The sequence below is a fragment of the Bos grunniens genome, chromosome 19 (genome assembly GCF_055505025.1).
Source record: "Bos grunniens cultivar Pamir isolate PY7600 chromosome 19, Bosgru_T2T1.0, whole genome shotgun sequence".
Lineage (NCBI taxonomy): Eukaryota > Metazoa > Chordata > Mammalia > Artiodactyla > Bovidae > Bos > Bos grunniens.
Window position 1 is genome coordinate 55,682,952 of NC_141183.1, and position 17,813 is coordinate 55,700,764.

The 17,813-nt window shown below is 44.7% G+C and overlaps 1 protein-coding gene across 1 annotated transcript in view; it reads right to left on the bottom strand.

Moving 5' to 3' along the window:
- The window catches only part of SCPEP1 (serine carboxypeptidase 1), a 34,034-nt gene extending 20,174 nt beyond the window's left edge, over positions 1-13,860 (bottom strand). Inside the window, exons 1-2 of the mRNA XM_086360879.1 lie at positions 13,777-13,860; positions 10,704-10,852 (exon numbers count right to left, since the gene is read on the bottom strand). Coding sequence (XP_086217005.1) covers positions 10,704-10,852; positions 13,777-13,840 — 213 coding nt within the window. The 5' untranslated portion in view covers positions 13,841-13,860. The remainder of the gene's footprint in view (positions 1-10,703; positions 10,853-13,776) is intronic.
- Positions 13,861-17,813: the final 3,953 nt, after the last annotated feature.

Below are 17,813 nucleotides of genomic sequence, written 5' to 3' on the forward strand. Positions count from 1 at the left end.
GGTCCACTGAGCAAGGGATGCTGAAAGCTCAGCTTCTCTGTGCACCAGTGCTGAATCACATCTCAGAGACAGAGTTGTGGGTGAAGTAGAACAGGGCAGCTTTATCACTTCGCCAGGTAATGGGGGACACAGCAGGCTAATGCCCTCAAAACCAAGCATCCCAACTTGGGGAAGACAGTGACAAGTTTTATATTAACCGAAATTGTTCAAAGAGGGTGTGATCAGCTCATGGACACTCTTCTCATGGGTTGGTGGTAAGGTAAGGAGTCAACCTCATCAACCTTCAGGTCCAACTGGTCTGGAGTCTACATGCTGGAGGGCGGCATACTATCATTAATCATCACCTTCTCCTACCTGGAGGGTGTTTCAATATAAGCAAAATAGCTCAAAGGTACTGTCGTATGTAATCTCTGATGACGCCTTCATGGATCACAGTCTTGTCGTGGCAAAGGGGCCTGTGTAACTCAATGAAGCTATGAGCCATGCCAGGCAGGGCCAAGACAGGTGGTTCACAGTGAAGAGTTCTGATGAAATGTGGTTCATGGGAGGAGGAAATGGCAAACCATTTCAGTATTCTTGCTGAGAAACTTATGGATAGTATGAAAAGGCAAAAATATATCACACTGGAAGATGATCCTGCCAGGTCAGAAGGTGTCCAATATGCTACCGGGGAAAAGTGGAAAGCAATTACTAATAGCTCCAGAAAGAATGACGAGACTGGGCCAAAGTGGAAATGACGCTCAGCTGTGGATGTGCCTGCTGGTGAAAATAAAGTCTGATGCTGTAAAGAATATTGCATATGAACCTGGAGTGTTAGGTCCATGAATCAAGGCAAATTAGAAGTGGTCAAATAGGAGATGGCAAGAGTGAACATGGACATCTTAGGAATCAGTAAACCAAAATGAATGGGAATGGGTGAATTTGATTCAGAAGACCATTATATCTATGATGGTGGGCAAGAATCCCTTAGAAAGAATGGAGCAGCTCTCATAGTCAACAGAAGAGTCCAAAATGGGGTAATTAGATGCAATCTCAAAAAAGGCAGGAGCCTATTATACAGAGTGAAGTAAGCCAGAAAGAAAAACACCAATACAGTATACTAACACATATATATGGAATTTAGAAAGATGGTAACAATAACCCTGTATACGAGACAGCAAAAGAGACATTGATGTATAGAGCAGTCTTATGGACTCGGTGGGAGAGGTAGAGGGTGGGAAGATTTGGGAGAATGGTATTGAAACATGTATAATATCATGTATGAAACAAGTCGCCAGCCCAGGTTCGATGCACGATACTGGATGCTTGGGGCTGGTGCACTGGGACGACCCAGAGGGATGGTATGGGGAGGGAGGAGGGAGGAGGGTTCAGGATGGGGAACACATGTATACCTGTGGTGGATTCATTTCGATATTTGGCAAAACCAATACAATACTGTAAAGTTTAAAAATAAAAAAAATTAAAAAAAAAAAAAAAGGCAGAATGACTTCAGTTCATTTCCAAGGCAAACCATTCAAAGTCATGGTAATTCAAGTCTATGCCCCAACCACTGATGCCAAAGAAGCTGAAGTTGACTGGTTCTACAAAGATCTACAAGACCTTCTAGGACTAACACCAAACAAGGATGTCCTTTGCATCTTAGGGGACAGGAATGCAAAAGCAGGAAGTCAAGAGATACCTGGAGTAATGGGCAAGTTTAGCCTTGGAGTACAAAATGAAGCAGGGCAAAGGCTAGCAGAGTTTTGCCAAGAGCAAACATTTTTATCTAACAACATGAGAGTTAACTACACATGGACATCACCAAAAGGTTAAAACCTAATCAGACTGATTACATTCTTTGCAGCCAAAGATGGAGAAGCTCCATATAGTCAGCAAAAACAAGACTGGGAGCTGACTGTGGCTCACATCATGAGCTTCTTACTGTAAAATTCAGACTTAAATTGAAGAAAGCAGGCAAAACCACTAGGCCATTCAGGAATGATCTAGATCAAATCCATTATGATTATACAGTGAAGGCAATGAATAGATTCAAGGGATTGTATCTGGTAAACAGAGTGCCTGAAGAACTATAGATGGAGGTTCATAACATTGTACAGGAAGCAGTGATCAAAATCATCCCCAAGAAGAAGAAATGCAACAAGGCAAAGTGGTTGTCTGAGGAGGCCTTACAAACAGCTGAGAAAAGAAGAGAAGCTAAAGGCAAAGGAGAAAAGGAAAGATATATCCATTTGAATGCAGAGTTCCAAAGAGCAGCAAGGAGAGAGAAGAAAGCCTTCCTAGGCAATCAATGCAAAGAGAGAGGAAAACAGCAGAATGGGAAAGACTGGAGATCTCTTTCAGAAAACTGGAGATATCCAGGGAACATTTCGTGCAAGGTTTGGGCACAATAAAGGACAGAAACAGTAAGGACCTAACAGAAGCAAAAGAGATTAAGAAGAGAGGTCAAGAATACATAGAAGAACAATGCAAAAAAGGTCTTAATGACCCAGACAACCATGATGGTATGGTCACTAACCTAGAGCCAGACATCCTGGAGTGTGAAGTCAAGTGGGCCTCAGGAAGCATTACTACAAACAAAGCTAGTGGAGGAGATGGAATTTCAGCTGAGCTATTTGAAATCCTAAAAGATGATGCAATATATCAACAAATTTGGAAAACTCAGCAGTGGCCAGAAGATTGGAAAAGGTCAATTTTCATTCCAATCCCAAAGAAGGGCAATGCCAAAGAATGTTCAAACTACTGCACAATTGCACTCATTTCACATGCTACCAAGGTTATACTCAAAATCCTTCAAGCTAGGCTTCAGCAGTACATCAATCAAGAACTTCCACATGTACAAGTTGGATTTAGAAAAGGCAGAGGAACCAGAGATTAACTGCCAACATTCACTGGATCACAGAGAAAGCAAGGGAGTTTCAGAAAAACATCTACTTCTACCTCATTGACTATGCTAAAGCCTTTGACTATGGGGATCACAACCACCTGTTGAAAATTCTTAAAGAGATGGGAATACCAGACCATACTATCTGTCTCCTGAGAAATCTGTACACAGGTCAAGAAGCAACAGTTAGAATTGGACACGGAACAACTGACTTGTTCAAAATTAGGAAAGGAGTATGACAAGGCTGTATACTGTCACCCTGTTCATTTAACTTCTATGCAGAGTACATTACGCAAAATGCCAGGGTGAATGAATCACAAACTGGAATTAACACTGCTGGGAAAAATATCAACAACCTCAGAAATGCAGATGATACCACTCCAATGGCAGAAAGTAAAGAGGAACTAAAGAACCTCTTAATGAGGGTGAAAGAAGAGAGTGAAAAACCAGGCTTAAAACTCAGTATTAAAAAAATCTAAGATCATGGCATTTTGTCCCATCACTTCATGGCAAATAGAAGGGGAAAAGATGGAAGCAGTGACAGATTTTATTTTCCTGTACTCCAAAATCACTGCAGATGGTGACTGCAGCCATGAAATTAAAAGATGCTTACTCCTTGAAAGAAAAGCTATGACAAACCCAGACAGCGTATTAAAAAGCAGAGACATCACTTCGCCAACAAAGGTCTGTAGATTCAAAGCCATGGTTTTTCTTGTAGTCATGTACAGTGTAAGAACAGGACCATAAAGAAGGCTGAGCACTGAAGAATCGATGCTTTCAAACTGTGGTCTGGAGAAGACTCTTGAGAGTCCCTTGGACAGCAAGGAGTCAAACCAGTCAATCCTAAAAGAAATCACTCCTGAATATTCACTGGAAGGACTGATGCTGAGCTGAAGCTCCAATACTTTGGCACTTGAAGTGAAGATGCATTTCATTGGAAAAGACCCTGATGCTGGGAAAGACTGAAGGCAAAAGGAGAAGGGGGTAGCAGAGGATGAGATGGTTTGATAGCATGAGTGACTCAATGGACGTGAATTGGAGTACACTCCGGGAGATAGTGAAGGACAGAGGAGCCTAGTGTGCTGCAGCCCGTGGGGTCGCAAAGAGTGGGACAGGACTTAGTGACTGAAATATAACAACATCCTTTGATGATGAAACAGGGTGTTACCCCAAGGCTGCTCTTGATGGTTTGTTTCTCCCTGGTCTCGCACCCCTTCCCTTCCCTAACTATCAACTGCTTGAATCTGCCCACTGGAACTCAGAGTATGGAGGCTGAATGAAAGCAGTTTCCTATAATCAAAGAAATGAGGAACACAGGAAAGCCTTGTGCCCAGGAGCCCGACAGGGCCCTCACAGGGTCACCAGGGACATCTGGACTCACTGAGCCCCCTGGTAACTGCTGGAAGTTTTGCTGATAGGAAGTGCCCAGGTCAAGCGTTCCCAGAGGGTGCTTTCCTATCTTTGATTCTCTGAGCTTGAGCCACGGCCTGATGTGGGGTTCGCTGAGTTCAAGACATCTCATCCAAACACTCTCCCGTTGAAGATGAGCAGTAGGGCCCGTGGAGGGGACATGTAATTAGGGCTGCCACTGGGACTGGCCTTGTGACCCTGAGGATTTACAAGGGACCCAGACCAAGGGGCAGTTTGATCAGGATGATCCCCAGGATACAATGCAGCAAACACAGAAGTCCCAGGGCAGGAAGCACTCAGTCCCCTGGGTGGCCGGGGTGAGGCAGGATTCCGGGCAGAAGCTCAGGGCTAGAGCCTCAGAATATAAGAGGCAGAGGTTCTCAGGTCTAAGAGAAGGGAGGAGGTCCTTCAGGAGACAGTGAGGGGAAAAGGATGGTTGGTGCTTTTCTGGATAAAACCTCAGAGGCTGGGAGGCCCAACAACCAGCCTCAAGTAAAAGGATACTGTCTCCCTGTGCAAGATGGATAGGAAAGGGAGATACGCAAAGATGGAAGGAAACAGCTCAGCAAAACAGAAGCCAGGCCAGTCTACAGAGGGAAATCGAAAGGAGAAAAAGGAACAACACAGAGTCAGGGCTCAGGGGTATGTAAAGGACCCCGACAGGGAAAGATGTTATGAAACTACCTAATGTGCTGAAACTATGCCAAGCTAACGATTACAAAACTGAGAGGCTATAAATCTCTCTAATTATACGCACTCTATATCTTAAGATTTCCTAATGCAGCAGTAAAAAGCTCGCAAGTCAGAGGGAGCTGTTCATTAAAGTCATATCTAGAACAGCAAAAGGGTGGAACTCCAATGTCCCCCAGCAGGGCAATGGGTTAGTAAACCACGATCACCTAACGATGGAATGTGACACTAGGGTCATAAACCATGAGAAACTATGTGACAGCATTGAAAAATGAATGCGACACACAGTGAAATGAGCGAGGGTCCTCACGACTGACAGAATGAAAAGACTACTGCACGGGAGAAAATACGTGTGAATGATATAACCAAAAAGGGGTTAATACCCAACATATATAAACAGCTCATGGCAGCTCAATATCAAAAACGACACTGATTTAAAAATGGGCAAAAGAACGTTACAGACATTTTTCCAAAGAGGAAACGCAGATGGCCAGTAGGCACATGAAAAGATGCTCAGCATTGCTAACAATCATGGCAATGCCAATCAAAACCCTCATGAGAAATTACTTCATACCTGCCACAATGGCAATCATCAAAAAGAGCAAAAAGAACAAATATGGAAAAAAGGGGTCCTTGTACTCTGTTGGTGGCAATATAAATGGGTTCAGCCACTGTGGAAAAGAGTATGGAGGTTTCTCAAGAAAACTAAAGCTACAGCTACCACATGATCCAGCAATTCCACTCCTAGGTATACATCTAAAAACAACAAAGACACGAATCCAAAAAAATACATGCAACCCAATGTTCATGGCAGCCTTATTTATAAATAGCCAAGATATGGAAGCAGCCTAAGTGTCCATCAGCAGATGAACGGATAAAGAAGATGTGGTACATATATACAACGGAATACTACTCAGCCACAAAAAGAACAAACATTTGCCATCTGCTGCAACATGAATGGGCTTGGAGGGTATTATGCTAAGTGAAGTAAGTTAGAAAGAGAAAGACAAATACTGCATGATGTCACTTTAATGGGGAATCTAAATAATACAACAAACTACTGAACATAACAAAAAGAACCAGACTCACAGCTATGGATGACAAACCAGTGGTTATCAGTAGGGAAAGAGGAGAGGGGAGGGGCAATGCAGGGGAAGGGGATTAAGAGGTACAAACGACACGTGTGAAATAAGTAAGTTACAAGGATACACTGTGGAACATAGGGAACGCAGCCAATATTTTCTAGAACCATAAATCGAGCATAATCTTTAAAAGTTGTGAATTATGATATTGTATAAGTGAGTGAGTGAAAAAGTTGGCTTAAAGCTCAACATTCAGAAAACGAAGATCATGGCATCCGGTCCCACCACCTCATGGGAAATAGATGGGGAAACAGTGGAAACAGTGTCAGACTTTATTTTTCTGGGCTCCAAAATCACTACAGATGGTGACTGCAGCCATGAAATTAAAAGACGCTTACTCCTTGGAAGGAAAGTTATGACCAACCTAGAGAGCATATTCAAAAGCAGAGACATTACTTTGCCAACAAAGGTCCGTCTTAGTCAAGGCTATGGTTTTTCCTGTGGTCATGTATGGATGTGAGAGTTGGACTGTGAAGAAAGCTGAGTACCGAAGAACTGATGCTTTTGACCTGTGGTGTTGGAGAAGACTCTTGAGAGTCCCTTGGACTGCAAAGAGATCCAACCAGTCCATTCTAAAGGAGATCAGTCCTGGGTGTTCTTTGGAAGGAATGATGCTAAAGCTGAAACTCCAGTATTTTGGCTACCTCATGTGAAGAGTTGACTCATTGGAAAAGACTCTGATGCTGGGAGGGATTGGGGGCAGGAGGAGAAGGGGACGACAGAGGATGAGATGGCTGGATGGCATCACCGACTCGATGGACGTGAGTCTGAGTGAACTCTGGGAGTTGGTGACGGACAGGGAGGCCTGGCATGCTGCAATTCATGGGGTCGCAAAGACTCGGACGTGACTGAACTGAACTGAACTGATACCTGTAACTTATATAATATTGTACACCAACTATACTTCAATTTACACACACACAGGAAAAAAAGAGTAAGGGTCCTTTGAGTGAAAGCTGGGCCCCTTTTCCCTAGTGGACTTGCTGCTGCTGCTGCTTCTGCTAAGTCGCTTCAGTTGTGTCCAACTCTGTGTGACCCCATAGACGGCAGCCCACCAGGCTCCCCCATCCCTGGGATTCTCCAGGCAAGAACACTGGAGTGGTTTGCCATTTCCTTCTCCAATGCATGAAAGTGAAAAGTGAAAGTGAAGTCGCTCAGTCGTGTCCAACTTTTCGCGACCCCATGGACTGCAGCCTTCCAGGCTCCTCCATCCATGGGACTTTCCAGGCAAGAGTACTGGAGTGGGGTGCCATCGCCTTCTCCGGTGGACTTGCTAGGCTGGGATAGAACCATAGTGAAAGGGAGGGAGGCTGGAACCTTAGGGGTGTGGTCTTTGTGGGAGAAATCCCATTTTCCTGTTTTGTTTTACTCAAGACTGTACTACTGCAAAATCGTTTCTGCCTAGAACTTTGCGATGGGGCACTGTCACGGCCCAGGGCTGTGCAATGACTCTGTGGCGAATGTGTCAGGGGACAAACTGAAACACTTTAAATGACTTGAAAGTGTGTTTAAAGCAGCGCCCGACATCACTCAGAGCTACTCCACTCAGAAGACACGACCTCAGTTCTCAAAGGCCCGCCCAGAGAAGCCAGTGTCCACGTTCTCAGCAGGCTGCTGAAACAGAGCCTCTTTGAACCTGCATTAATTATCTCTTTCTTATCCCTACTCTTTTTGACTTCCCTTGGGTTTCTGGGGGATGGAGAGCCAGTTCATTAGCCAGCTGAAAACCATCAAATAGCATCTCAGCTCACAGTAATCAAAGGTCACAAACCGGATGGTTTCCAGGGGCCAGAGGCGCACCTCAGGGAGCAGAGAGGTCAGGTGTGGCCGCTCGTCAGGAGCTCCTGCTGGTCGGCAAGGGGGGTCCCCACCACTCAGCTTTGGGAAGGCAAGTTCAGCCCCCGGGTCATTACATTTTTGGAAAAAAGGAGGAAATGTCCTGATTTTTAAATGTTGGCAACTCATTCAAATAAAACAATTGCCCTACTCTGCGCTCAACCAAAAGGAAAAGGTCTGCAGTTTCTGAAATTCAGTGGTTTTCACGCTGCTCCCGGAAGCCCAGAAAGTGCCTGAGGGGCTGCAGGACCAGGGGAGGCTGAGTGGGTGGGCTTGGCGCTCCGCCCCCCACCTCCACCCAGCACTGCTTCCTTCTGCTTTGGCTGGTCTGTAAGCTTTCACTTGGAGTGGAAACAGTTCTGCTGATTAATAAAACGTTTGAAAACCACTGAAATCTCCCAGATTAGAAAACCAAAGCCCAGAAAAAGGGAAGTGTTTTGCCTTGGCTATGAGGGGCAGTAAGGCAGACCTGGATGTGCCCACTGCATGGACTTCGCTGACAGCCCTGCCGTGTCTCCATCTCCAGCCCCCCGGGAGGCGCAGAAGTCCCCCGGGCCACACAGATGCCTTCTTCTTTGGAGGTATTTTTCTACCTGCACCCTCAGCTGAGCTCCCAGAGAGAATACTTGCCATAATCCTAAGAGAGAAAGGCCCCTCCCTGCAAACTGTTCATCTTCAGTATCTCATCAATAACTGTGTATCCCAGAGGGCTAATAAACACATGAAGAGATGCTCAGCATCGCTCATTGTCAGAGAAATGCAAAGCAAAACTACCATGAGATATCACCTCACTCCAGACAGAATGGCCATCAACAAAAAATTCACAAACCTCAAGTGCTGGAGAGGGTGTGGAGAAAAGGGAACCCTCCGGCACTCCTGGTGGGAATGTAAACTGATAAAACCACTATGGAAGACAGTAGGGAGAGTCCTTAAAAAACTAGGAATAAAACCACCATATGACCCAGCAATACCATTCCTGGGCATATACCCTGAGGAAACCAAACCTGAAAAAGACGCATGTACCCCAGTGTCCACTGCAGCACTGTGTACAATAGCCAAGACATGGAAGCGACCTGGTCGCCAGATGGATAAAGATGGATAAAGAAGCCGTGTTACATATACACAACGGAATACTGCTACTGCTAAGTCGCTTCAGTCATGTCCGACTCTGTGCGACCCCGTAGACGGCAGCCCACTAGGCTCCTCCGTCCCTGGGATTCTCCAGGCAAGAACACTGGAGTGGGTTGCCATTTCCTTCTCCAATGCATGAAAGTGAAAAGTGAAAGTCAAGTCGCTCAGTCGTGTCCGACTCTCAGCGACCCCATGGACTGCAGCCCACCAGGCTCCTCTGTCCATGGGATTTTCCAGGCAAGAGTACTGGAGTGGGGTGCCATTGCCTTCTCCGCAACGGAATACTACTCTGCCAGAAAAGGGAACACATCTGAGTCAGTTCTAATGAGGTGGATGAACCTAGAGCCTATTATACAGAGTGAAGTGAGTCAGAAAGAGAAAGACAAATATCATATATTAATGCATATACATGGAATCTAGAAGGATGGCACTGACGAATCTGTCTGCAGAGCAGGAATGGAGATGCAGACATAGAGAACAGACTTATGGACAAGGGTGGGGAGAAGAGGGAGAGGGTGAGATGAATGGACAGAGTAGCATGGATGCGTACACGCTAACGTATGTAAATAGGCGGCCAATGGGAATTTGCTATAAGACTCAGAGAACTCAAACGGGGGCTCTGTAGCAGCCTAGAGAGGTGGGAATGGGTAGGAGGTGGGAGGGAGATTCATGAGAGAGGGGACATATGTACACTGATGGTTAATTCATATTAGGTATGACAGAAATCAAACCTTTACAATACTGTAAAGGAATCATCAATCAATTTAAAAAAAAAGTCTGTATCCATTGGCAAAGCTGGGAGAATTGGGAAGCTGCTTAGGAATAACAACATTTTGGGATGAATTGACATTTACATCTCATGGGGATGAGGACCAGGGCACCCCCACATACTGGTAAGCAACCCGTTATCCCAGCCAGGACGAGCCTGTAGTTTCCAGAAGTTGAAGCAAGACTTCGTTCCTCAACCCCTCCCTAGATTGTGGATTCCAGGTGGGTGTAGGCCAACTTCTGAGAGATATTTTAGAAATGGAAGGAAGGATCCTTTGCCTGCCCCTCAAAGAACTTTCAACCAGTTTCTAGTCTTCAATCCTACCACCAGAGCTCAAGATTAAAATGCAAATGCACTTTACGGAGGAGAGGGCCCAACACTCAACACTGATACAAAAGGCTAAGTTCTTTCAAAATATCAATTTTTCTAGGGCAAGGAATTCAGGTCGAGGAAAGGACTAGGTAGGCAGGGAGATGAAAGGCTGGTCAGGGTAGCTCAGTTTTTGCTTTGGAACCTTCCAGAAACACTTTGTATCAACATATTGTCAAATGTGACTTTAAGAGCATCCGGTAAGGGTTCCTGCCCCTGTCTGGTTTGGGCTTAGTACAAAAGGACCCCAGAAAAAGGCCAGAACCTCTCACTCTCTGATTTGGCTTCCTTGGCAATAACACTGCCTTTGTCTGCCTCAGAAGGATGCTGAATCCTCAAGTCTAGGAGACCCCTACCTCACTGCTAAACCACATCAGTTCTTCGCTGCTGAGCTGTGAGCCTTTAAAGGTGAGCAAGATGGTAAGTTGGGGAAACCTGGCCTCAACCTCAGGTCAGGCAGTAAAACTACTTTTACCTGAAGCCACATGATCAAGGGCAGCTCTGAGAAGTTCTTGTGGGAGCTGGTGGCATAATAGAGCCACCAGAACATGTGGGCATCCTTCCGGACAGTCACATAACCCCAGACTTCCTTGCTGTCTTCCGGGGGCTGGCTGATGACAGCTCCTGAAACACAAACATGGTTTTCCTGAAGAATGTCCATGTCCAGGTAAATGCCAAGCCTAGAAGGGATGGCTGGGCTAGGCTGCAGGTCATTTGGTTTATGTTTATGTATTTACTTCAATACATTGTGGAGATAAAAAAAAAAAAAATCAACTTAGATTGAATAAACTTTCAGCTTATGAAAAAACAAACCCAACTTAACAGAGGCCCAGGGGGCTGAAAGCTTTCACATTTTCCTCTACACCCTCTGTAATGTTTGGATTTTTAACAGGAAGGCATGAAACATGCTCATAATTGTTTAAAAGAGAGAGAGAGATTTACATTTAGGGGAAAAAAGAAAAAACATCTCAAAATGCATCACATTGATTTTGGTTTCTCATTTAGTATACAGTTAAAGAGGCATCGACAAGTTAGTGGGGCAAAATTACTCAGTATATTATGCCAGGGCAACTGTTAGCTTTCTTGAAGCAAAAAAAAAAAAAAATAGAAATATAGATCCTCTCTTAACACTATTAACTAAAATGAATTCCCAGTGGATCAAATATTTCATTTTTAAAATTTAGATGTGAAAAAAATATGAAAATAGAGTTGAATGTTTTTTTGACCTCTGGATGGGGAAACGATTTAAGCAGACTCCCAGGGACTATAGAGCAAATTAGCGAGCGTTGAGGACAGAAACTTGTTACATTTCCATACAATGAAAATAAAAGGCAAAACAACAAATAAAGATCAGAAATAAATATGAAGAAGGGTACTTCCTTAATCATTAGATCAATTAAAAAATATGATCTTTGCAACAATCAAGATAGTTGACAATTCCTAGCACTTAGTAGGCATTCAATAAATAACAGTAGTCATAACAACAACAACAAAAGATCCTAATAATTAAATGGATAAATGCCACAAGAAAATAATTCATGAAAACAGAAATACGAATGTCATAAATACATGAAAAAAATCACTAATATTCAAAGATATGAAAATTAAAGCAATAATGAGGTCACTAAAAAACCTTTGCTTATTTGACAGATGGCAGCAGCTCTATTTGCACGAGTCAGGAGACTGGCCTCACCACTGTGCGCAAAAGTGCGTACTGGCACAAAATTTTCTGAGGAGGCAACTTGGCAGAAAATTTATAGAAGCTATACATATATTATTTAATCCCACAACTCCCATTTTCCTCCAATTTAGAGTTAACCAAAGTTAACTTTTTTAGCATTTGCAAAATATGTATCAGAAAAGAGTAGGTTAAATACATTAACTATGTCACCTTTGCTAACGTAACAACTTCCAAGCTGTGACACCTTTTCTTTTCTCAAATACCACTCTGTGGGTAAAAAAGGCTAATGTTAAACCGTGACGAAAGCATGATCCTGGGTTACCAGAGTTTTCTGCCTCTACTTCCTCTTTTTTGAATTTCATGCCTCTGTGGCAAGTAAAAGGACAAAAACTGGTCCCCAAGATAAGAAGAGTAGGTGAGGAGACAATGTTGTTTTGAAACTTAATAAGGATGGAGATTAAGGCAACCAGAAAGTGGTCTGATGAGCAAAACAGAAAGGCTGGAATGTTTATTATAGATTCGGCTGTAAGATAGTACACACCAAGTAACACAAAATTCCAGTCTCCTTGAAAATGGCAGATAAGGCTTGGTCTGTTTTAACTTACACTCTGGCACTCCTCCCTTTCCTGATAGTGTTGGTTGTTGCTGTTTAGACCCTAAGTTGGGTCCAACTCTTTTGGGACCCCATGGACTATAGCCCACCAGGCTCCTCTGTCCACGGAACTTCCCAGGCAAGAATACTGGCTGCTGCTGCTAGGTCACTTCAGTCGTGTCCGACTCTGTGCCACCCCATAGACAGCAGCCCACCAGGCTCCCCCATCCCTGGGATTCTCCAGGCAGGAACACTGGAGTGGGTGGCCATTTCCTTCTCCAATGCATGAAAGTGAAAAGTGAAAGTGAAGTTGCTCAGTTGTGTCGGACCCTCAGCGACCCCATGGACTGCAGCCTTCCAGGCTCCTCTGTCTGTGGGATTTTCTAGGCAAGAGTACTGGAGTGGGGTGCCATCGCCAGAATACTGGAGTGGGTTCCCATTTCCTTTTCCAGGGAATTTTCTCAACCCAGGGATCGAACCCGCATCTCCTGCATTGCAGGCAGATCCTTTACTGCTGAGCCACCAGGGAAGCCTCCCTGCCAGTGACCACTTAAAATCTGGTGGGCAACCTATTGGACAGTTCCCAGGCACAAGCAGAAGGGTCATATGATCCCCATTTTACAGAAGGGCAAACAAGTTAAGCAACTCAGATCACAAGACAAGTCTGTGGCCAGTTGTAATTCTCAGTTCTTGATTCAGATCAGGAGTCATTTTGCTTGAAGAAAAGACTGAAAATCAACTTGCAAGTCATCATATTAAACACGAACTGGTTTTTGTCAAAAAGGACTGCAATGAGGGAAGATATTATCTTGCCTGTTCTGATTAGGTACAGGGAGAAAGTCTTACTCTCAATAAAGTGTCCCATTTGTGGTATTATTTTTTAGAGTCTTCTGGACAGTGTTTCAGCTTAAAACAACAACAACAACAACTTTATAATCTCATTTTGCAGCCAATCACGGCAGGAAGAGGGAGGTGGCCCTTAGATAGTGGAAACTTCATTGATCATCAGCTTCTCCAAACCTTACATGTTGCAAAACTGCTTCTAACTATGCGCAGGGAAGAAAGGAAGCATCAGAATACCCAGAGTCAGAAAAAAAGTAGAAAAATAACTCTGAATTTAAAAAACTGAGTGAGTTTCAAAAGCAAAATAATTCCACAAGGTAGAAACAGGGGGAAAGGAATACGGTTTAAAAAGCACAAACCCACTAACTGATTCTCATCCCTGGAGGACAGAAGGAGGCACCGGGCGCTGAAGCATCTTTTGCCCGAACCTACCCGTGCTCAGGCCCAAAAGCAGCAGCAGCAGCGGCACAGGACAGTTTCGCGGGGCCAGCTCCATGATGAATACCCTGCGACTGCATCAGCTACCGGCTGGTCTCGGCGCCTCACCACGTGACTGGGGCGGGCGGAGCAAAGCCGGGCGGGGGAGGGGGCGGGGGTCTGAGCGGGGGCGGAGCGGGGATTCGGGTGGGCGGGGCTTGTGAGAAGCTAGGGCGGGGCTTGAGGAGAAGCTTGGGCGGGCTGAGCGGCTGGCAGCATTCCGGGCGCCCTCTGCAGATCGGCCCCAGCGGCATCCCTGGAGCCGCGTCCGGGGTGTTCCGTTTCGCCCCGCTACGCCTGTCTTTCCGTTTTGGGGACAAGCAGAAAGGAAGAGGCGCTTAATGCATTGATTTGACTTGGATTGTACGACAGGACTGAGACGCTACAGAGAAATAACCAGAGGACTGCTCTTCCTGCCCCGCCCATCTCTTCCTTCCCCAACAAAAGACCTTGCCTTTCAGACTGCTGCATCTGCCCCAAATCAGATTAAGAACGGTCAGATGGTCATTGGAAGCTGTGGGCTTCCATTTTCACAGATTTGTTCTTAAAATTATTTTTCCTTTAAAATTACGTATATTATAGACATATTGGAAATTTGGAAAAAATTTAGACACTGCGTAAATATTGTTAGCATTTGAGATTTTTCCCCCCTCTAGCGCTTTACGTCATCCTTTAAAATACAATAGTAAATGTTTTTTATTTTGTTTTTTTTCTTGGTAATTTGTCATCAGCTTAATTCTGTGTTGTTAACATGAGAACAGTCGTTTCAAACAGGCAATTAGAGGTTTGGGAAAGGGAAGGGAAAAATGGATGCAAGTGTGTGTGTGTGTGTAGGTCATTTTTATCTTAGGGTGTACTGAATAACTCCTCTTACAGCTAGGAAACAAAACTGCAGGGCTGTGTGAGGGTCAGGTTACTCCTAAATCAGTTCAGTTCAGTTGCTCAGTCCTGTCCAACTCTTTGTGACCCCATGGACTGCAGCACGCCAGGCTTCCCTGTCCATCGCCAATTCCTGGAGCTTGCTCAAACTCATGTCCATAGAGTCAGTGATGCCATCTAACCATCTCATCCTTTGTCATCCCTTTCTTCTGCCTTCAATCTTTCCCAGCATCTGGGTCTTTTCCAATGAGTCAGTACTTCGCATCAAGTGGCCAAAGTATTGGAGTTTCAGCTTCAGCATCAGTCCTTCCAATGAATATTCAGGACTGATTTCCTTTAGGATGGACTAGTTGGATCTCCTTGCAGACCAAGGGACTCTTCTCCAACACCACAGTTCAAAAGCATCAACTCTTTGGTGCTCACCTTTCTTTATGGTCCAACTCTCACATCCACACATGACCACTGGAAAGACCATAGCTTTGACTAGACGGACCTTTGTTGGCAAAGTAATGTCCCTGCTTTTTAATATGCTGTCCCATCGGTTTACTTTTCTTTGTCTAGGTTGGTCATAACTTTTCTTCCAGGGAGTAAGCGTTTTTTAATTTCATGGCTGCAGTCACCATCTACAGTGATTTTGGAGCCCAGGAAAATAAAGTCTGTCACTGTTTCCATTGTTTCCCCATCTATTTGCCATGAAGTTATGGAACTGGATGCCATGATCTTTGTTTTCTGAATGTTGTTTTAAACCAAATTTTTCACTCTCCTCTTTCACTTTCATCAAGAGGCTCTTTAGTGCTTCTTTTCTTTCTGCCATTAAGGGTGGTGTCATCTGCATATCTGAAGTTATTGATATTTGTCCCTGCAATTAAATAATGGAAACAGTGACAGACTTTATTTTGGGGGGCTCCAAAATCACTGCAGATGGTGACTGCAGCCATGAAATTAAAAGACGCTTGCTACTTGGAAGGAAAGCTATGACCAACCTAGACAACATATTAAAAAGCAGAGACATTAGTTTGCCAACAAAGGTCTGTCTCGTCAAGGCTATGGTTTTTCCAGTAGTCATGTATGGATGTGAGATTTGGACCATAAAGAAAAGTAAGCGCCGAAGAGTTGATGCTTTTGAAATGTGGTGTTGGAGAAGACTCTTGAGAGTCCCTTGGATTGCAAGGAGATCAAATGAGTCAGTCCTAAAGGAAATCAGCCCTGAATATTCATCGGAAGGACTGATGCTGAAGCTGAAGCTCCAATACTTTGGCCACCTGTTTCAAAGAACGGACTCATTGGAAAAGACCCTGATGCTGGGAAAGATTGAAGGTGGGAGGAGAAGGGGATGACAGAGGGTGAGATGGTTGGATGGCATCACCGACTCAATGGAAGTGAGTTTGAGTACGCTCTGGGAGTTGGTAACGGACATGGAGGCCTGGTGTACTGCAGTCCATGGGGTCACAAAGAGTCAGACACGACTGAGTGACTGGACTGACTGACTACCTTCTGATACTCATAGTAATTGTTTTAAAATAATCATTTGTGCAGTTATTTATTTTAATTTTCTTTTCCTCGCTAATCTGTGGACTCCATGAGACTGGGGATCAGGCCGTACTGGGTGGTTGGCCAAATAGGACCACAAGGTCAGATTTGAGAGTACCCTGTGAGAGCCACGTGGGCCTATTGAAACTACTCTGCCATGATGTCAGGGAGGCAAACAGCATTTTTCCTTTTTCCAAGTTTAGGATAAATTATACTTTTACTGTATGTAGGGCCTCAGAGGCCACAGCATATTCAGGGAGCTACAGTCTGGGCCTCCCTGGTGGCTCAGATGGTAAAGAATCTGCCTGCAATGCGGGAGACCTGGGTTTGATCCCTGGGTCGGGAAGATCCCCTGGAGGAGGGCATGCAACCCACTCCAGTATTCTCACCTGGAGAATCTCCACGGACAGAGGAGCCTGGCATGCTACAGTCTATGGGGTCGAAAACAGTTGGACACAACTGAGCAACTAAGCATACAACAACACACACAGTCATGGGGGGGAATGTTGGAGAATAAAGTATAAGGGGATTTGGGTAAGTCTGGATCAGAAGGTGGAATCCTGACTACTGCTGCTGTTATTTAGCCCTCCTGGCTCCTCTGTCCCTGGGACTTTGCAGGCAATAATACTGGAGTGGGTTGCTATTTCCTTCTCCAGAGGATCTTTCCAACCCAGGGATCAAACCTGCATCTCCTGCATTGGCAGGTGTTGGCAGATGAATTCTTTACCACTGAGCCACCAGGGAAGCCCCTGACAAGCTACCAATTCACTGCCGGTGGTGTGAATCTGGAAAGAGGTGTAGGCAGGCAGTCTCATTACTGGATCTGTGTGGTAGGCAATTTGGTTGCATAATTGCAACAAAAGTGTATTTTCTCTTCTTCAGGGCTAATTTCCTGAAGGAATAGGGCTGAAGGGCACAGCAACTGATTTCCAAAACTCAAACAGGATCATAGCAGGCAGGGAACCAGAACAAAGCCCACAAGTCAAGGAGGAGCGAATATATAGAGGGCATGACAAAGCTGAATGAGGACAGGAAAATATAGGAAAAGAAATGGATTGGAAATAATTCTTAGGAGTGAGGAAAACCCAGAGAAGCCAAAGCTATTTTTCATGCTCCCTATTTTCAGCTTCAGTTTCTAAGTTTAAGTCCGGTAGGTGCTACCTCTATACGTGGGATGTATCAGAATGCAGCTTGTTTTTCAAATTTCCAAACTCATATAAAAATAAATTAGGAGCCAGAGACAAATGAGCTAGCTTAAATCCATTTATACTTGTCAGCCAGGACAGGGCCTTATATAAGGAAGTCCCACCATTGGCAGCAGCAATGAAGCCTCCCTGCCACCCCACCTGTGTTAACAGAGCCCAAGTAAGGAACTTGGACTTCAGTCCCCACCTGGCAGTATCTCCCCTCCCCACCAGAGCGGAATCAGAGAGAGCCAGCAGGATAAGATCTGGAATGTCTGACCGTAATGTGAAAATGTGCAGATTCCAACTTCTTCAATTTTATACCCAGAACCAGTAAGACATCAGACTGAAAAAAAACATTAATAAATGCTGACAGTAAGATAAGGGAGATGTTAGAAT